This window comes from Ostrea edulis, chromosome 6 (assembly GCF_947568905.1).
Source record: "Ostrea edulis chromosome 6, xbOstEdul1.1, whole genome shotgun sequence".
Classification (NCBI taxonomy): domain Eukaryota; kingdom Metazoa; phylum Mollusca; class Bivalvia; order Ostreida; family Ostreidae; genus Ostrea; species Ostrea edulis.
This window is the reverse complement of record NC_079169.1, coordinates 25,325,048-25,347,218: the sequence shown is the minus strand read 5'-3', so window position 1 is coordinate 25,347,218 and position 22,171 is coordinate 25,325,048. Positions and strand designations below refer to the sequence as shown.

The following is a 22,171-nucleotide window of genomic DNA, read 5'->3' as shown; positions in this document are numbered from 1 at the left end:
TAAATTTTCATGCTTATAATTTGACCCCACTAGGCTTCCGTAGAACATCACTTAACTTGTGATTTTTTATAGTTATACTAGGTCTATTAAATAAAACTTATTCCAATGAAACTAAACGCGAACTTTCTTGACTTTTGTCTATAATTGATATTTTTTGTCAATTGGCGGAAACTCGCGAAACACTAATTAGCTGTGGTACAGGATGTCACACTTGTAATAGTCTGGTCCCCGCCCCCGCCACTCCTTGATCACTCGTTTTGGGGAACGAGCCCCCTGAATCTCTCGTCAGGTACTCTACCAACGGATCTATCTGGTCAACGGCGATCAAACCCGTCTGACCGCCAATATAGCTAACGATTCTAACAGTGTCGTTATTCTCGTGAAATTAAATGCGTGTGCATACGTGTAACGATAACGAACAGTGACTGCATTTACTGATTTCACTTGAGTTTATCCCAACTACCTTATAAAGTTAAACTGGAGGAGGTTAACGTTATTTTAACCGTTAAGAATTATACATTTTTGTGAAATTGTCATGATCACATAAAATTGAATTTTTCGTAATCATTATACATAATGATATACAGTCTGAGGACTGGTTGAAATTATACCCCATCAGTCCGACTGGACTGGTGACATAAAAAGTTATGTATGCTCAAGCACCTTTGAGCGTACATAGTGTATGAAAAGGGTGCTATATAAATACGGTATTATTATTATAACGATTATATATTATTAATAATAATAAATAAATTATATATATATATAAAATGATTTCAATAAGTTATGTAGTGAAAAATGATAGGTTCCTTACTAGTTTTAGAAACAGTACTTAATTGTTTAGAAACCGTACTTGTTGAAATACACATGCATTGCATTAACAGATGTAAATGGCCAATTACAATCTGCATGCGGGGGCATTTTTCTCAAAACGTGACCACGCCATTGTCTCAGTTTCAAACTCTTTATACGAAGCATATATGGGCACGAAGGGACGGCTCACACTCATCAAGATGCATCACATATACCTATATATCACTGTTAACGTATAACCATTTTATAGTAATACATACATTTGCCTATTCTTAGCAGTTTCAGTTATTACATATCAATTGTTAGCCCCACACCATCCCTTGTAAAGACTACTCCCCTGGGGAAAAATGCAGCGGGGTGACCCCCCCCCCCCCAATTATTTTTTTTGAATCTGCGCTCGTTCATCGTAACCAATACTTACTCCAGCTATCACAACATTACCCATCCACCCCCTTTAAAATACCGTTTCATTTCGTATGTGGCAGCATCTTGTGTCATTGACTCCGTGGACTTCAAGAGAAGAATTACCACAAGATGAATAATGCTATGAGTTGTGATTTCTCTAATAAGGACAGCTACACACGTGTAATATAGAGCCTTTTATTATGTAACAGTATGATATAACAAGAACATTAGGACACTATTTCAGCGAGCTGTGACAGCTGTAGCTGGGCATTATTATAATGCATTCTTCACTTTAACAAAAACACTTTGCACAGTCTCTGAAAAAGATAACTAGCCATTACATACAGTTTGACTTGATATGATAAACAACTGGTATAAATTTATCCAAGAAATACTGCTGTCACTTCGTCACGAAATATTAAAACAGAAGAAACAATGTTCAAAAACCAATACACACTACCTGAAAGCAACGCAACAATTATATAGAGGAAAATTCTAATATACATTTTCAGTATAAAACAGAACACCCACAAAAAAACCCCTAAAACACCAAACATTAGAATTACTGGTATTTAGGAAATGAATCTTGAACAAGATGTGTTTGTGAAACACAAATGCCCCCCAATAATGACGAATTCTTGTCAAAAGAAATGCTCATGTACAATATTAAAGCTCTAATATTTACCATTTAGAAGTTATGACCAATGTAAAAAAAAAATTAAAAGTAGGTCAAATGTCAAGGTCAAAAGGTTCAATACCAATGGAAAGATCTTGTAACAAGGAATACTCATGGGAAATATCAAAGCTCTATCTCTTACTGTTCAAAAGTTATTAGCAAGGTTAAAGTTTTCAAAAAGTAGGTCAAACTCCAAGGTCAAGGTCACGGGGTCAAAAATGTTGGTACCCACGGAAAGGTCTTGTCACAAGGAATACTCATGTGAAATATCAAAGCTCTATCACTTACTGTTCAAAAGTTATTAGCAAGGTTAAAGTTTCAGACAGAATGACAGGACAAAAACAATATGCCCCCCCCCCCCCCCCGATCTTCAATCTCAGGGGCATAAAAATTGCGGATCCATTCAAAAGTGTGGATACCTGCAATTTGTACTTAGGAGGATATTCTTTATATCGCATATAACCATGACTCCAAGCTGGCCCTAATCCAATTAAAACATGCTTGCATATATCATATGAACATGTACAGTGCTTGTATATTTCAAATTAGACAGAAGTACTAGTATCTTTGTTCTTGATATTAAAAAACTATTAATTTTCTCTCTCATCAGTATTCCTGCGTGTGACCCCTTTAATATTTAGAATGTTTAGTATAGCACATGCACATAGTGATCAAAAACAACAATTTATAAAGGTGATAATTTTCTTTCAGTATGTACATGTAATCCCTGTTATATTCATAACAGATTATTGCATGTATAAACACAGAGACACAGATTAAGATTCAAATCCACAATGAAAACATGCACAGATTTGATCTCCAAAATGCATGCAAGCAGAACAGATTTCCAAATGAAAACTTGAATTCCTTTCCATCAAAATTACATTGTAATGAGTAATATATGAGCATCATTTACATGACATTTTCATTTAAACATCCTCCAAAAATAAATATTACTCAGTAAATAACAAAAATTAAAACAATTGTTAAACGTAGAATAATTTGAAATAAATTGTTTTTAAAAATTTCTGACATCAAGTTCTCATACGTGGTTCTCATATAGGATTACAGTGTTTCACACTTGCCACTCTTTCACAAAACACAATGTCAAAATATTCATGCAAACTGTGTCATGTAATGACAACCAATCTTTTAAAATCACTTCCTAAATAATTTCTGTCTCGAAAGAAAGTATGTTTTCAACATTTATCTGCCCTAACAACCAAAATATTCTCAAACTAAAATAAAAATTAGATACGTGTATGACAAAAAGCATTAATGCAAACAAACACTGTTTAGAATAATCGTGATGTTATCAAAATCTTTAGGTTTAGAAAATCTATGAAAAAATCAATGAAAATGGTCATTTTCTCCTTTGGTTTTTCATTTTCAAATAGTTGTTGATAGTCATCACCCATGCTGATTTTTAGATAGTTCATGCATTATTATATGGTTAATCACATATATTAGTTAAGTTGTCATGTATCTTCTGGTAGTTTCTAATGAAAGTGGGGAAAATTCACCCGAGTGTATTTCAATTCAGTTAGATAAAATTGTGCAGCTTCGTACTTCTCAGGTATTGGGTTGTTTTAAAGAAGCACCATCATTTCCTTTCTATGAACTGTTTACACTGAAACACAGGGCTAAATAAAAGTGAATGTGTACCCCCTTCTTTAATGACAAAAAAATTAAAGGAAACAATGTAGGAAATACATTTGAAACACTTATAACACAGAAACACAATGTTAAAAAAAATTTAAATATGAAGAGCATGTACATTGTACAGTCCTTAACAGGATGCCCTTAGAACGGTGATTATCTGTTGGTCTTCTTTCTCTCTCAGGAGTCTTCCTGGACATACTGAACCACGTATGTTTCACCATCACTAAACTGACCAGTCATAGTTTGAATAATCTGCAATAAAACACAAAAGTAAACTTTAAAGCAATATTGTTTTTAAATCTGAAAATAGTATTTTGTTGTCAAAATAAGCTATTATGATATTTTTGTATACAACTTTAACCATAATCATTAACAAAATTGGAGCTAAGTTTAAGAGTTTGTAAAAATGAAGATTTCAGTTCTATTGAATATTTAGCTTTACATAGATATCAATTTTTGTATGGAAAGACATTGATGTAATTTTGCTTCATTCAGAGCCTCTGAATGGGTTTTCTAACACAAATATTAATAAAAAAAATTTCTGAACCTTATTTTTCTCTCATTAAATTAGTAAATCACAATTTTACAACAACACTTTCTGCCATCAAAATGACAATATTGCTTAAAAGGAACTGGTTCACATTTTTAAAATAAACATTTTTCAATTTTGATGTTGAACATTGAAAATATAACTCATTTGAAGTTGACAACCAAAATCTTGACTTTCCTTTTGAAAGCTGAAGATAATGAACAGTTATCAATCTCATAACTCCTATAAGGAATACAAAATAGAGAGTGGCGCAAACATGGAACCCTGGATATACCAGAGATGGGAACAGATGCTTAGGAGGAGTAAGCATCCCCTGTCGACTAGTCACATCCATTGTGAGCCCTATGTCTTGATCAGGTAAATGGAGTAATCTGCAGTCAAAGTCAGTGTCAAGAATGGCCTAACAATCAGTATGAAACACGTCAGACAGCATTTGCCCCAATGATGGGTTGTATTGGCAAACTGGATCATAATAATAACCATAAAATTTGTGAAATGCCGACTTTAAATGAGACTGTCGAAACCCCTGTAACGCAAGGATAAGGGCAATATTTTAGCCTTAAATCTGTATTATTTAAACGACTCGAGTCTTGTTTATGTTTATAAACAATGTAGCGAAACATCAATTTTGTAATTTAAAGACATTTTACAAAAAGAATGCTTGATATGTGATACATATCATAAACTTAAATCAGTAACCATACCTTTTCAAGACTTTGTAAACCTCAGACTTTGTTTACACAACAAATAATAAACTCTCTATAATGAGCTACAGTCATAGTGTATAACCTTAATTTTTTTGTGAAACCTTTCAAACACATTAGACTGTAGATTTTAATCATTAAAAGTGAAAATCAAACTTTGGGGAGAAATAGTGTATCAGTCCCTTTACGATCAAACAAATGATAACAAGAGTCTACTGTTTCAGCAGGATGTTGATGTCAGTGTCGACAGAGTGGTACAACTCACTTGTTGGTCATTACTGTCCACCTCTGTTATAATGATGTTCTGGGCAAGTCCATCTGCCTGACCTATTTCTGTTGAGTGGCCTTGACTTATGACATTCTGAATGACCCCTGTTGCCTGGCTGCTGCTAGGGATTAGTATGTTCTTTTGGTCTACCCCCTGAACTGCTGCCGTTGTTATGATGGAGCTTGTGGACGAGGGCTGGGTACCAATATCACCAGACACCTGCACATGGGAGAAAACACCTTGTACTCGATTTCCATTTTATCTAATACAGAAACTGTTATGTATTACTCTCCCCCTTTGAGCCCCCAATTGTACTATTGTATCTGATGGTCAAATAGCATACACAAGAATAATTAATATGGTTGAATCAACTCAAATGATACTATATTCAAGTTAGTTGAACTTTAAAGAAATTCATTAAGTTGTACAGTATTATTCACAATACAGTAGATTCTCCACCATAAAAGTGGGAAAAATTGCAATGAATCAAGAAAATGGAAGTTTTCTTTTAAGGCATATTATTTATTTTCCAAATACGAAATCCATGATTTGCAGACATATAGCTATGTTACATAATTTCTGTTGTTGAAGAGAGACCAGGTATAATTAGTGAACCCTTAATTAGTATGAGTGTGGGATTGGGGAATTCATCTAAAGGGAAAAGATTCATAGTCTAAAATGAGGATTTGAGGAGTCCCAAATCTCTAAGGGCTATTCCAGCAAAAAAATATGGGGGGGGGGGGGGGGGGGGGGGGGGGGGGGGGCACTAAGACAGCCACCCATACAATTAAATTTTCCTCTGCTACCACCACCCATACGATTAGATTCTCCCCTGCCACCACCACCCATACAATTCAATACTTTTCATTTAACGTAACAAATGGCTCAACCATATGATATTTTAGAACTTAATTCTAGTTTATATTTTTAAAAATGCATAAAAATAAAAACAATAAAATGTCCTTCTTTGTTGCTTCATCGGGAGATGAAGGTAGCAATCATTGCAGAATTTTTTTTTTTTTTTTTTTTTTTTTTACATATTTTGGTTTCCAATGCAATTTTGGTAGAAAAAAAAAGGATGATCTCAGCATATAAAATGAAAGAAAAAATGCAATTAATTTTGTATACTCTGGAAACATATGAGTTGTAGAAACTTAGCTCTGTTTGCTTATTATAAACAAACAGTTTCACTAGACTAATGATGTGGGATATTGTCAATTGTTGAAATAACAAGAAGTTTTTTTTTTTTTTTAATGATATATAAAACTAAATAAAACATGAATATATTATACCACTTTAAATTTAAATTCACATATATTGTTACTCTCTTTATTGCTTTTAAAAGACATGTGTCTTATTACATCAGTTACAATATGCATACATAAAATGGCATTGTATAGCGGTGTACAAATTCAAGCAAGCAACGGAGAAGAACTTTTCAACGAGTTAGGTTTTCTCGCAACTTCAGTGCAAGACATAGATATTTCCCTAAATTAAAAAGTGTTTGCATATAGATTGTGACTTTTTTCCTTTGACTTTTCCCCTACAATCTCTCGAATAGGAAACTCGCGAATATTCCATTTAAAATTTTAGTTCCAAGCATAATATTTACCTGATTTATATCGCAATCAGGGAAATTTTCCACTCTGTTAAACGTAATGGTATACCAGGTGGGAGATTTCATATCCGATTTACCCCGCACAGATCAAAGTCTGTTGAAATTCACACCTTAGGAAACAACGGTCTTGATTTTGTTAAATAAACAACAACTCGGGTTTTGGTAATTAACCTCACACGACGCTGCATGTTATCTACACATTAACCAATTAATAGCTTGGGTATAATAATTGATTCAGAGTGCTGATTAAAAAAGATCACCGCCGAACTATTACCTGTGCATTTTAAAATGAAAGAGTTTGGTGTGATAATTCCTAGAATAGTCATGCTCGACTGAAATCAAAGTAGGAATCACGTTGTTACAGAAAAATGTACAGTCGTTTCATAAAGGTGAAATTACACGAAAAAGTTTTAAAACTCCTGATCGTTGGTTGTGTTAGACAGTTGGTCGTTTAGGACAGGTACAATAGGTTGGGTAACGCCTTGGAGGGGAAAGTTTTACGGTAACATTGAGTTATCTGCCCATTTATCAATCATCTTTTTTCCATACTTAAGATGGATCCGCTTTTCTTCTTTTGTAATAAAAGAAACGTTACGTGATACATTTTCATTTTTGTCATAATTCACAGGCACCCATGTTTTTTTTAAACCTGGAAGACAACCATCCATACAAACATATTTTTTCAAATCACCGCCACACATCCAAAAAAATATCGGCTGCCGTTCAGAGTTCAAAATAAACCAGGTTAGTGCCTCTAGAACTTTGTTACTCTGTCGGAAATTTTACTAGCCTTTTCGAATATGAGTCTAGCCTATTCGAATATGAGTGAATATCTAATACTTACACAGTGAAGTAAAATATTTTGCATTGTGTTATTTAGATTTTAATTTGATACATACTGTACATGTACCTTACTGGTGGACAACCTTGGGTTTTTTAGTTTACACTTACAATGTAAACCATTTTTGGGTATGCTCTTTCTACATTGAAGTTCAAATGAAGATTTTGATAATTTTCTCAAAGCTCCTGAATCTGTGTACTAAACTGTGGGTAAAATGTGAGAAAAACAATCCTTCATTATCAACTCATGTGGGATTGGGTAATTCCATCTCTAAAACAAGATTTGCTGTCTAGGACTTGGCAAAGCCTCATCATAGATTTCGAATTTTGTGCCCTTGGTAGAATTTGCTTATCCCACACTTGTACTAATGAAGGATTCTATTAATCTCACATGAGTAACATCAGCCTCACACTGGTGATCATATGAGAATAGTTTTTCCAACCTGCACTTGCTGTACATTGGCTGCCTGGGCCCCTCCCTGCTCAGCACTAGTGATCATCTCCACCAAGGTCAGCAGACTACTGGCTATGGAATTCTGATTGGCCTCCTCTGTTGTATCAATCACCATCTGTCCATTCTCCTCTGACATCTGCAGTGTACATCACATTTATCAAATACCTCTTTTTCAAACTTACAAAAAAAAACAACAACCCATTATAAGTTCCAAAAGTATAACATCAACAGAAATTTGGAAAATGCTGCATATGGCTGTCAGTAATAGTATCTTCTCACATCACTGGCTCACAGTGCAAGAAAAAAATGTCAATAAAACTTTATTTTACTAAAGGTTCTTGGATGAAATCTTGGATGCAGTTTAAATTTTTCACAACCTGTGAAATATGAATTCCAATGGAAAAGCTATGGTATTTTCCAAACCTTTTTCTCCATTTCCCATTGCTCTGTTTAAAAACACAAACCTTCTGTGTCCCTGCTTCTTCCTTTGGAACAATGTCAAGGTGATCGTGATCCAGACCAGACACTTCTTCCTCAATGATGTTCTGACTGTCCATGCTCAGTTCCTCCATCCCGTCTGCTTTCCGACTCTTCACCATCTCCATGTGGTCGTGATTTAAGGCAGTGAAATCATCACTCACATCCACATGAAGACCACTCTCTGTGTCATCTTCTGCTCGTAATCTCTCCAACATTTCCCGCTTGAGGCGGAGTTTACGCTTGTACTTGGGCTCGTCTTCAGAGTGGACACACATGTGAACCTCCAAGTTTTGTTGCCTCAGAAATCCTAAAGCAGAGAATAAATATATTTATACAGGGAAAAGTGGCTCGCATGGTTTTCATGCGTTTGCCTTTTTGCATGAAATTTATGTGAAAATCGTGTTAAAATCATGTGAAAAATACTTCATGCGAATTTCATGCGAATGTGTTCGTAAAATTTTCATGCAAAATTCATGCGATTTTCATGCGACTATAATTTCGCATGAAAATCGTGTGAATTCCAATTTTGTCTGTTATTCATGTGAAAATCGTGCGATATTCATATAAATATTATGCAATATTCATAAAAAGAAGAGGAAGATATTATATGAATTTATGAGTGATTCGTTTTTTTTAAATTCAATACGATATACACAAGTAAATTACTATTTTCAAAAGATTGCATTAAATTGAAAGAAAAAAACCTAATTCCCACACCTATATTAAAAATTTGCAGGAATTATTCAAGACACATACAAACAATGTACATAAAATGGTCATACATGTATTTTACCATCTCACCATGAGACGATGTGTCGGGTACCTTCATGACCTCCATATGACCTTGATCTTTGACACCAAGGTCAAAATTGATTATAGGGTTTTGACATAGTCATGCTCACAATACCTCTTGTTTGAATATATTGAACTTGTTATTTAATTGTATGATAAGAATCAGAGAACAGAAATGAAATATCAAAATCATGCCCAGTCTTATTATTTAGATATATATATTTTTTTTCATTGTTTTACAGAGGGCTTTCGCAGATGGGCACAGGTTGTTCAAGAACCCAACCACAGCCATAGACTTCTGGCGTGCGTTTAGAAGGAATATTGACACAATGGTAGGCAATCTTTAAGAAATATCAGAATTATTAGTTTCTGCCCACCTCCCTCCAAAACCGAATTATAGGATGAATCAACTCTATTATCCACTGTTACAAAAAGCAGCAACTTTACGGTATGTCTGTGCAAGTGTACCCAGACAGCAACTATATATTGTATTGAGGATATGTCATAATGTTAAACCAAGGTCATTAAGGCAAGTTCATTATTAGTCACAGAAAATGTTTACGTATAATTCATATACTGTCCATAACTCTCTGAGAAACATTGGAAGTTCCTGCTTTAAAAAAGATTACTTATGACCTGGCATTGTGTCATGACCTTGTGTCAAGGTCATTTGTATTAAGTCAAGGCCAGTCTTAGTCTGTCAGGAAATTATGTAATTCCTGCCTTGAAATTTCTTGTAACAAATACGAATTGCATGCTCAAGGAAACAAATATAATTATATACATTTGTACCACTTGAAGGTAGATCATGACAGAAAAATTTAATGTAAATCTTATCAATAACTTTGTATGAGAGAAACATTAGATGCATGTACATTGTTGCTTATGACCTATGGTTTTGTAACTATTATCATTGAACATCATTTAGGCAATATAAGGTCATTGGTAAAACTGTTCACTTCTTGTCTTCTCCATGACTTTATAACAGTGAAACATACACTGCAAGCCCAGACTTGATACAAAGAATGGGAACCATTATTATCTGGGAGTGTCCTAAGTCAAGGTCAAGTACATAACTAGGTCTGACAGCAAAAAGTGTTATTTCTTTTCTAGGGCTTGAAAATTAGAAAGCCCATAGTAAGAAAACCTGTAAATGTGATATGGCCTTATCCAATGGTCATTCAAACAAGGTTTAAGGAAGGAAAATTCTGAATTTCCTTTTCAACAAAAATTTTTTTCAATTAACTATTCTGACATCTGTAGATATATTTGTGGAGATGGTATATTCTGAGATTGCTATTTCTAGTTATAAATGTACTTGTTCAGTTTCTAGTTCATCTTGATAAATTTAGAAAATATTGATTTTGAAACTGCAGTTGAGCAATCATGTATTTCATTTAAATTATTTACAAATGGTTTTCTTTTCTCTTGCAGATGAAACAGACACCAGACAGATGGGTTGCCCTTGAACTGAGAATGAAAAAGAAAGTTGAAGCTTGCAATAAAGAAGATTAAGAAACAGAAATTGTCCAGTTGTTTATTAATAAAAAAAATACCTGGATATTCATACAGTGGAACCCCGTTATTACGTTCCCCCTTTATTACGTTAGTCCGCATATTACGTTGGAATTTCAAAGCACAAAACCATTTCTTAACAAACCTATATAAAATAGACCTCGTTATTACGTTCTAAAATGCCGGGACTCGGTATTACGTTGTAAATATTCCGACAAAAACGTAATAAACCTCTAATTATTCAATAGTGATTCTCAAAATAATAAGCCATTCACACCTTGACTGCCTGAGGCAGTCACCACGTAAATTGCCTGGTCTGTTTGGGGATTAGAGACGCTTGATTGATCACGCTTTGATAGATCTAGCGACATCAATACAGGTGAATACCCCATATAGAAGCCAGTGATAAACAATTAAATAATGTTTATTTAGAAATTGTACTCTATGAAATTTACTTCATTTTTCATATTTTGATAATCAAAGAAATAATTTCTCAACCACCTGCGTGTTCAGCATAGTGTGATTACCTTCGCTATTAAAACTCTATTCACGGACAGCTTTGGTACCAAACAAGAAAGACAAAATTTATCGTAGCAATGTTACAACCGCTTGGGTAACTGCTTGGGCATAGGTGACTAAAGGTGTTCAATTAAAAAAATTGTTCGTTGTTTGGACATGCAGATTGGGTGTTCGTAAATATCGTCCATACATACACCAATCTATCGGCCGATTTGTGCACGGCATTTACCTCAGTGAATATTTTAAAATCCCTTGATGCGCATGTGATTTTAGTGCCATCATTTAGCGTTATAAATGAAAGCTTCGTGCATCATTATATATTTTTTTTAATGTGGATTGCGTTTAAATTGTTCTCCGTGCATGTTTATCGTTGGTGAGAAGTGTGCAAGTGTTGGGTATCGTGTGCGTTTTGTGTCTATAGTTTTGTTGTTTTTTGGGTGGGATTTTTTTTATTGTGTTGTGTATTGTGTAATTAGAGAACTTAATAAAAACGATGTTTTGTTATTTTTTAATACGAATGTTGAATACGAACCGGAACGAGTTATTAAGAGAAATTTACATGAACGCATTGTTTTACAGCTGAACAAAATGGCGGTCCAAACGAATGCAGAAAAAGCAACGTTTATCAAAAGATCCTTATGTATCCTACACCGAAATAAAGAAAAGGGATAAGAACATGAAGAATTACGGACATTAAAGATAAGATGTAAATAAAACAAAGTATCATAGTCTTTTAAACAAAGAAACAGTAAAGATATATTCACACACCCCTTCACGGAGTACCAACGGACGATATACAATTTCCAAACGATATTTTTAACAGATTTAACTGGGAACGTTTATTACGTTGCCCCTGGTATTACGTTATTTTATCGTGACAAAATGGAAAACGTAATAACGGAGTTCCACTGTACTTATAATGGTACTTCCTCAAAATCCGGGTTCAAATTAAGGAGTTTTAAATAATGAATTTAGATGTAATTCATTTGCTGCATGATTTTGAGATTGTACTTATTATATCTCTGTATGAATATCATTAACAGTGAAACCTTGATGATCAGTTGTAAATTTAATTATAGACAAAACTGTAGATATCTGTGAGGAACAAATTGCTGAGCAACACAGAATTTTATGAAACTTTTCATTAAGTTTTTATAAAAATTCAAAGTCCAATTCAAGTACTAGCATTGAAATGTATACATTACATGGATTTCATATGAAAATATAATGATATTCGCATAATATTCGCATGAATATCGTGCGAAAAACCTTAATAGTAGGTAACAATAATATTCACATGAATATCGTGCGAATTATTTTTCATATGATAATCATGCGAATTTCACATGAAAATCACATGATTTTTTCATGCGAATATCATGCATGGTCCTTTTCATCTCCTTTTCATGCGAAGAATTCGCATGATATTCATGCGAATTTCATGCGAGCCACTTTTCCCTGTGTACATGTATCTACTATTGTCTACCTTTGCAGCAGATCGGACAGCTGAATGGCATGCCATTCTTGTGGATGAGTTTGTGACGTTTTAACGTCTTGCTCTCTTTGAATGCCTTGTCACACTCATCACATTCAAATGGTTTCTCTCCTGTGTGCGTCCGCAAGTGTGCTATCAGATGTGCATTCTGGGTAAAGGCACGCCCACATTCCTGACAACTACAATGAATTTTAATCAAGTTTGATATGAAAGCACAGTACAGCAAAGATTAATCTTTTCATTGACATACACTTTGCATATTTAGAATTCATTTGTTGCAGAGCAAATCCAAATCCTTGCATCAATAAATTCTACAACTTTCATGAAAAATCCTACTCTACATATTTGTGGTCAAATTGACTGACAAGTGGGTGCACAGAAGAATCGTTCCCCGTACAGACAAAGAACTGACCTGTAGGGCCTCTCTGTAAGTACAGACACAGATACAGAACTGACCTGTAGGCCCTCCATAAGTACACACACAGAACTGACCTGTAGGGTCTCTCTCTAAGTACACACACAGAACTGACCTGTAGGGCCTCTCTATAAGTACACACAAAGAACTGACCTGTAGGGCCTCTTTAAGTACACACACAGAACTGACCTGTAGGGCCTCTATAAGTACAGACACAGAACTGACCTGTAGGGCCTCTCTATAAGTAGACACAGAACTGACCTGCAGGGCCTCTATAAGTACAGACACAGAACTGACCTGTAGGGCCTCTATAAGTACAGACACAAACCTGACCTGTAGGGCCTCTCTATAAGTAGACACACAACTGACCTGCAGGGCCTCTATAAGTACAGACACAGAACTGACCTGTAGGGCCTCTATAAGTACAGACACAGAACTGACCTGTAGGGCCTCTATAAGTACACACACAGAACTGACCTGTAGGGTTTCTCTATAAGTACACACACAGAACTGACCTGTAGGGTTTCTCTATAAGTACACACACAGAACTGACCTGTAGGGCCTCTATAAGTACACACACAGAACTGACCTGTAGGGTTTCTCTATAAGTACACACACAGAACTGACCTGTAGGGCCTCTCTATAAGTACACACACAGAACTGACCTGTAGGGTTTCTCTATAAGTACACACACAGAACTGACCTGTAGGGTTTCTCTATAAGTACACACACAGAACTGACCTGTAGGGCCTCTATAAGTACAGACACAGAACTGACCTGTAGGGCCTCTATAAGTACACACACAGAACTGACCTGTAAGGTCTCTCTCCACTGTGAGTTCGGTGATGTTTCTCTAGGTGTGGCTTAGTACGAAAACTTTTACTACATACTGTGCATTGGTATGGCTTCTCACCTGAAATGATACAATGCATTTTTTGAACTTCCACTTTTCAGGTGAATAATGAAATTTAAGTATATCAAAGAACAACCTCAATCCAGTAATTTAAGGATGAAAGTATTTGAAAGGTAATTTGTACCTGTGTGAGTGCGTTTGTGTTTGGGGAGCTGGTTCTGTGTTGTGAAACACTTTCCACAAATGTCGCACTTGTAAGGCCGTTCACCAGTGTGTGTTCGCATGTGAATCTGAAAAAAGAAATGACTCATGAGAGATCTGGTTTTCTACCAACAAAATTACCTCCAAGAGGCAGTCTGATTAAAATCATACCTCTCACTCCCTCTTGGAGGATCATGACACCCAATTTGGCCATATAAAGCAACCTTTGTGCGAAGTTCTATTAATATGGGTCCATTGCAAGACTATTTCCTGGATATAGACTTCAAATTTTTTATACCAGTGACCAACTTTTGTGCTAAGCATAAAATTTAATCTTCGTTACATATTCATGACCCTCAGAAAAACAGACAAATATTTCAAACTTCTTTTTACCAGTGACCTTGGCCAAATGACCTTGTTTATTAAATTCTTTTATTAAAATTTTATGCTCAGTACAAAAGTTGGTCACTGGTATAAAAAATTTGATACACCATCTATCAATAAAGAACCAATGTGCCAAATATAAGATTCTAATATTTCTCCATTACAGAGTTTTAGCCCTGATGAAAATAGAACAGATGGACAGGTGTGGTCATTCATGTATGCCCCATAACTATTTTTTGCAGAGGTATAATTAGATCTGCAGCTACAGAAAATTTGAAGGGTAGTGCTGCTTAGGCTGGAGAATGTAGAGTGAATAGGATGGCTGTGGCTGCTTTACACCTGTTAAATGGGCATACGTGGATTATCAGTAGAACCCATCTCATGGACTGCTTCATATGCACTGCAGCCTCAGTATGTATAGATTTACACACAAACAACTTTAAAATCAGAAGTTTTTTTTAAAAATTACATGTACTGCAATCCTGTTTTTTGGTTTTATCATAAAAGCGATACTTATCACACAGAAGATAGTCATGTCTATATTCATTCAATGTTTTCCTTTCCCACACACTGGCTTTTACAATGTACCTGTAAGTCATCTTTGCGACGGAAGTTCTTGGGGCATGCATTACACTGATATGGACGTTCCCCGCTGTGAATGGAGGCGTGGGAAATCAAATTGTGCTTGTAGAGAAACTCCTTCCCTGAAACAGTATAAAACAGAATGCCTTGATCCTGGGGAATCCTCTATACTCGTATATATGGTATCAGCATGCTTCACTGCTTAAAAGCGTTGCACTCATTGGATGATTTGAATAAAGAAAAAGTTACTTTATCACTCTCAATTTCTTAATAAAATGTTGGAGGACACTCTTAATGATTTTGTAGGGCTGGGACAATACAGATGCCCTCTGCATCTCTGCTGCCTTGATACAATACATGTACTGTGATATCGAAACATTGTAAAATAAATATTTTCCTTTAAAAAAGGAATCATCTATCATTAGTCAATGTTTTCTTTTCTACCATATGTGAATGGTACCAATACCCATTCAACTGAAAAAATAGCATCAATAGAAAACAAACGGGAAATTTTCTTTTATGTCAACAAATTAACAACTGAATAAATCATACCTTAAAGAATAAACAAAATTCATTCTTTACAATTTTACAAACGAGAGCCATTCTATTGACCTCAAGTTTCTATTTCAGAGGAAGTGAAGAAATCATTTAACTCATAAAACATTTCATACAAAGTGAATTATGAGCCTCATACAATGGGAATGGTACCATTTATCGGTACCAGTTATATAAAGGGGTAAAATGCTGTAAGTGTACCACTACACTCAATATATTTCAATTTTGCTGTTTCAATAGAATTAACCAGTTTGACCCAAACATTGAAGAACCACAGCAGATATGATTTGCTATATCTCAACGACTCTTTCTTCCATAGATAAATCTGGAATTCATATTTCACTAAACATATCAATATGCATATTGCATATATTTTACATAAATTTTATCGATATTCCGATATATTGTCGTAGCCCTATTAATAAATATACACATTTCAGTGATACATTCATTTCAAGCACTCTGAACAGGACTTATCAATGTGTTTCTGTGTACATGTACATCATCGTCGCTAGCCATGGTTACCGAGTCCGGTAATATTAAAACAGAGACAAAAGGCGTGGCATGTGACTGTGTGTACATGTACCATCTCTCCTGTACTCACCACAGACATCACATTTAGGCAGGGCCTCCCCGTTGTGGAATTTCATGTGAGCTAAAACATGAGTCTTCTTTCTGAAATGTTTTCCACAGTCCTCACACTTGTAAGGTCGGTTCTCTGAACTGTTGTTTAGGTTATAGATCTTGGGGGGGACTGCCTCCACATCCCCTTTCTGCAGGGTGACTTCCAACGCTCGCTCAACATCAGCCTTCTGTTGTTGATTGGCTTCTAGTATTCGCTCAATGATGATTGTTTCATTGCTGTTTGTTTGCTGTAGGAGACATGGAATAATTTTGATTTTTGTTTCATAACATACATACATGAACTCTCTGTATCACTATCAATAGATAACTTGCAATCTATACATGATTATCAATTCATTGACCCAGCCCCTAGATTATGTACCTGTGGAAGAGCCTGAATCTTCTGATTTGACATAGTCATTGTGTTGCCAACGACCACCACCTTTCTTCCCATCTGATCCTGAAGAGCTATGACAGAGCCTTGCTGTGGTTGGTTGGACTGCTGTGTTATTTGCTGAATGACAGCTGTCTGTTCCTGGGATTCAGCCTCATTTTGCTTTGACTCCGCCTCTATGACCTTTTGACATTTCTGACAATGGACAGGTTCAGGAGTCTCCCCATTAATTGCTTTCTGGCATATCTCACACTGCTTTGGCACCTCTGTTCAAAATCACAAGATTTTCATATGAAATTCAGAGAGACAAACAATTTTTTCTAAATATACATTTTAACTTTGACTATATTTCAAAACACTGAGTAAAGTTTCCATCAAATAATAGTCACAATGACAAGATTTTGGCATACATTTCCTAAATACATGACGAGGAAAAGGGAAATACACCAGAAAAAACATAATTCAAGACAAATATTTCATTTCAAGCAAGTCATTTTTAATGTAAGACAACAGCATTTTCTTTTAATTATATAACAAGTATTTATGCAGAGCCTAAAGCATGCACGGTGAAGTATATGTGAATATAACATAAAACAATGATGTAACTAACTTTGTAGACACAAGTTCCTATTCTAATGGTCAAACCACACAACCCCAGATCTTCTTGTCATAATGAAGGGGTCAATCAGACCCACCTCTGAAAGTTTCTACAATGAACACTGTTGAACCACTCAACCTGGGAAAGGAACTCACGACTCAACAATGTTACCAAATTCTGCTTACCCTCTGTGATGATGGTCCACCCGTTGATTTGAAAGAATGCATAGATGGCAATTTCCTGCTCCGGAGTTACCCTTAATGACAGCAAGCGATTCTCACCTCCTGGTGCAGCTGTTAGTTCTAGAGTGGCCATCCCTATTCATGTCAAAACCCTATAAATGGAAACATTGAATTACCAGTTAGAAAGACTTTTTGTGCGATTTAGATTTCAGACGTTAACAAATACTTATTTTCTATGAAGTAAATCTACATTGTCCCATAGACAATACATGTTAAAGTAAGTTCATAACTACAGTATCAAATCACATTTAAATGTGTTATGGCCAATTTACCATTCTATAAAATGTTTTTCCAGCTTACATATTTTTTCAGATTTTGTTTGAATATTACATTAATTTGGTTTAGCTGACTGCTTGGAATTAACATCTTCCGCAGGTGCATGAGCCCTTAATGTGTACTAGTCACTTCTACTGATAGCCTTAATACATGGTTTTCTATGAGAAAAAAACTTCCAAGATGTTAAAAGTTAGGCTAAATCTGAAATTTTTTATGCAAGTTGTTTTACAAGAGAATTTACACGCAATTGTTGTTGAATGCTTACAAAGTGTACGAAAGTGAATTTTTGGTAACATGTTTAGAATGCATGTTTGTTATACAAAAGTTTCATGACTTTATTGTTATGTTTGCTAAGTATATGATAATATTAATCTTTGTGGTGTTTTTTTTTTGGATGACAAATTTATTGAGATCCATGTCACAAATAAGTGTACAAATGCATACACATACATCAATGCAAGAGAGAGAAAAAAAAAGAGGAGTGGGGAGAGAAAAAGACTGGTGGAGATAGACAGAGGGGTGGTGAAAGAGAGAAAATAATGTGATATGTCATTTGATACAAGTATACATTCTTTGTAGTATTGAAGGCCAGAGAGTTATGCTGTACAATTTTTGTGAGGTTTTTGTGTGTGTGTGTGCACTCTGCAATGTTCCAGTATTTGAGGGGAATGTTTTTCTTAAAGCTGTTTTAAGTGTACTCTTCTGTGGTTTCTATCAAGTTTAAAGATGAAAATTTCATTTTCTGGTCATATGTACTCTAGAAAACCGGCACATACTGTACAAAAAAAAATTCATGTGTATAATATTTACTGCATAGCAGTCGGAAGGGTTTGATCACCAGTGTACAGTTTGCTCAGTTGGTAGAGCACCTGGCTAGAGATTCAGTGGGCCCGGGTTCAAATCCCAGCCTGGTTCGCTGCATTTTCTCCCTTCCTTTAACATTTGGTGCCGTTAGACCAGCCCTTGAAACTGACAGGTGAAAATGCCTGCCAGGGGATAAAGATCCTGGGTTGTTGTCTTCAAGGTGTGAAAACATTTATGGAGGGAGGAATGCAGCAGACAGACAGGTTTGATCGCTGGTGGCTAAATAGCTTGGTTGGTAGAGCAGGGATCGAAATACGCCAGTTTCGAGATACGAACTCTTCTGTATAGGAGGTGCATTTAGTGGAACTTTGAATGCCTAAGTGGGACAGAGTGGATATACAGCCAACAAGGAAGACGATGAAATGTATTAAAAGCGGCTTCCCTTTAAATATGTAAATGTGGGAAATACTAAATACTATCGAAAGAAATGTTTTACCGAGGTGGAAACATACAAACAATGTCATATTTGCAAGAAATATCTTGGATATGGTACTTATGACGGACGAAATAACGTGATAGGATAAGAATTCTATGTATTTAATTACTTCCTAAATACTTATCACTTACTTAATTTGTGTATCAGTCGAATTCGGGTTATCAAACAGCGTATGAGAAACTTACTGAGTACATTCACTTACGCTGTGATGAATATCTGTCCCACTCCCGCATGTAAACAAATTCTTTAGCACCTTACTATGTACGAGAGTTCTCCAAAGGGAAATAACTCGGACGTATCTCGAAACCGGCGTATTAACTTTTTTCACTACTAGCAAATTTTAGCTAGTGGATTATTTTCCAACTAGCAAAATTGAGCTTTTACTAGCATTTTTCAATCGATTGCTGTTTTACATGAATTTAAGAAAACAAGCATGTCTCTTTATCAAAATATAGGGTAAATCTTTTAAAATCTCCTTTAAAGTGCAATAATAAAAATAAGATTGCGAATTCTTTCATTTAAAATCTAATTAATTATCAGACAACATACATGGTGCATGGTGAGGGTCATAGGGTACACTTGTGCGGCGTACTCGCTGTCCAGAGATCTACCACCTATTTACAACATCATGTGGTTTGAAATCTTAAAGACTGTTTGCGCCAATTCAAACTATATGTTCAAAACTTTTGGAAATTTAATCTAAAAAATTCTAGTTGAAAAGAAAACCCTGCGAACTCGAAGTATTTGACTATAGAGTACAGAAGGACACCACGTGAAACAGTGACACTAACACTGTCATTTGTTGTTTCATGTTGACACAGACGAAATCAACATGCTTGCTATTTAAATCAGATGACATTGAGACACCTGAAGTGTGCTTGAAGTAGGCCATCTTCGACATCACTGACTGAGATGACCTTGGCCTTAGTTATTTATTTGATCCACGTTTACTTATTAAATACTTGTATATTCATTCTGTAAAGTGTTTCTATGCTCAAAACAAATTATTGTAAACTTCAAAGTACAGCCAATAAACCGAGGAAATCCGGGGAAAAGATCGGCGGTTTTTTCACTTGCAAAAAGTTGCGATCACTTGTGATTTTTTACTCGCAATTCCATTTTTCAACTCGCATTTGGCGAGTATTTCCCCTTTATTTCATTGCCTGTAGAGCAACTGACTGGAGATTCAGGGGGCCTGGGTTTGAAACCCAGTCTGGTACGTAGCATTTTCTCCCTTCCTGTTACAACTGTAAACAATGTTATACTTCCCGAGATTGATAGAGTGTTACCAAGCTTGGATTTCTTGAAAAAATCTTAAATCGAGTTTTCTTCTATTTGAGCAGTCACAAGTTTCCTTAATTCTTTTTGAGAAATCCAGGAAGGGCAACATTCATCAAATGTTTGGTAATTGGTGTTTGCTATGAAATATATTAGTTCTTGTATATTTGCAGTAAATCGAACACACACACACACATAGATGCTATACATGCTAATGAAGGATGCACATTTACAAAGAAGTTGACATTGAAGTAGTGGGTTGGGGTATCACTGCAGTATGTTTTGACATATATAACATATAAAGACAATGTATTTTATTAATTTTCTAACCAGCAGTTAAGTACCATTAGTATCGCATATTATCAAGCTGTAACAAGGGCTTCTAATTAAACATAACAGATAAGCAACTCCTGCAACAGTATGTTTATTAAACTATGCTATGATCCCACCTTAAATTTATAGCGAGCGCAGGCTCGTACTGCGAGCTCTAATGACTAGAGCGCGGGAAATAATCCGAGCTAAATCTCAACCTCTAACAAGAATTTTTTTTTGACGCCAATCCCAGAAGTCCCTCGTACAAAATGGCAGATGGTTCGATTCGTAAAATAATAATAAAAAAAACTCTTTGAAGTATTACATGAAACCTTTCTTATTTGAAAGGAAAGGATGACAATCATTCTTCCCCCTTTCTTTTTCTTTTTAAAATATTGTCTAAAGAAATGTAAACAGTCACGTCACAACTACCAGGCTACGTCACAACACGCTCGTTGCATTTCCCGCTAAACTGGTTCCTACATTGGCGAGAAAAGCAAGACAGTAATCCTACGTATTGACAGTGAACCAGATCAGATTTCCTTGTTTTCAATATACATTTTTTGAAAATGTATTCAGATATGCTGCGCTCGCTCCAACGGTCACATCGTAATCATATTATTGATTACATCGATTATAAAATCCTAATTTGGAATCGAATTTAACAAGTTTAGGAGCTAGCTAAATCAACATGTTCATTCTAGAAATTTGCTGAATTTTTAACGATTGGGCCGAGTACTGTACTGGTCATGCTTTGCTTTCGTTTTACACAATCATCAATAAAGTTTTCTTCGATAACATTTTCAAAGTTATAACTCAATTGTAGTGTGCATTTCAACTAGGCCTAATAATGTGAGAACTTGGGCGAGTTGCTAATTTCTGATATTTCTCTAGGCCCTAGTACGTTTTTCGATACGCCATGTTGACACTTGTGTGGAAATTAACTTAACTTCTCTTAAAATATTGCAAGTATTCAAGAAGTTTCCGTAATGCAAATGTTAAATTTCAACGAAAATGAAAGTAGAAATCTGGCTCTGTACTGGAATGTAAAAAACTGTTGGGTTGTGTTTCATGTACCTTCGGAGCGGGAAAACATGCAAAAGAAGCAGCCACCATTTTGAATCAAGTCAATAAATGTTCGTAAGTCAATGTAAGCGATTTAGAAAAAAAATACATTTAATCAATCTAATCTACACACGTTTTCACAACGTGTGGTCCAACTTCCACGAACTATCTCTCGGAATACCTTTTTGGAGTGTATCCGAAGGTCTTCTAGAAGTTCGAGATGCCCTTCTTCTCGACTTGGCGTCCCTTCTAGAACGGAAAGAGCCGAGGTAATCCGTGATAAAGGGTGTTTGGTGCGCTT

General features: G+C 35.4%; 2 protein-coding genes across 9 annotated transcripts in view; one reads left to right on the top strand and one right to left on the bottom strand.

The window, feature by feature from the left end:
• Positions 1 to 10,787, top strand: part of LOC125648388 (jerky protein homolog-like) — a 16,896-nt gene extending 6,109 nt beyond the window's left edge. For all 4 annotated transcript variants that reach the window (XR_008796266.1, XM_056142162.1, XM_056142160.1 and 1 more), the window contains 2 exons: positions 9,505 to 9,594; positions 10,697 to 10,787. The gene's annotated coding sequence lies outside the window, so the exon portion shown is untranslated. The remainder of the gene's footprint in view (positions 1 to 9,504; positions 9,595 to 10,696) is intronic.
• Positions 1,400 to 22,171, bottom strand: LOC125648385 (zinc finger protein ZFP2-like). 5 transcript variants are annotated; one of them, XM_048875430.2, is made up of 12 exons: positions 22,052 to 22,171; positions 17,583 to 17,731; positions 16,788 to 17,065; positions 16,386 to 16,653; positions 15,233 to 15,348; positions 14,244 to 14,349; positions 14,020 to 14,119; positions 12,783 to 12,970; positions 8,455 to 8,777; positions 7,980 to 8,126; positions 5,076 to 5,297; positions 1,400 to 3,808 (listed from the first exon to the last, which is right to left on the bottom strand). In XM_048875430.2, exons 2-12 carry the CDS (start codon positions 17,710 to 17,712, stop codon positions 3,734 to 3,736), a joined length of 1,953 nt encoding a protein of 650 aa, XP_048731387.1. In that variant the 5' UTR covers positions 17,713 to 17,731; positions 22,052 to 22,171; the 3' UTR covers positions 1,400 to 3,733. The 5 variants fall into 5 exon arrangements, with proteins under 5 accessions (XP_048731387.1, XP_048731386.1, XP_048731388.1 ...); XM_048875429.2 differs by having other exon boundaries at positions 22,004 to 22,150; XM_048875431.2 differs by having other exon boundaries at positions 21,883 to 22,064.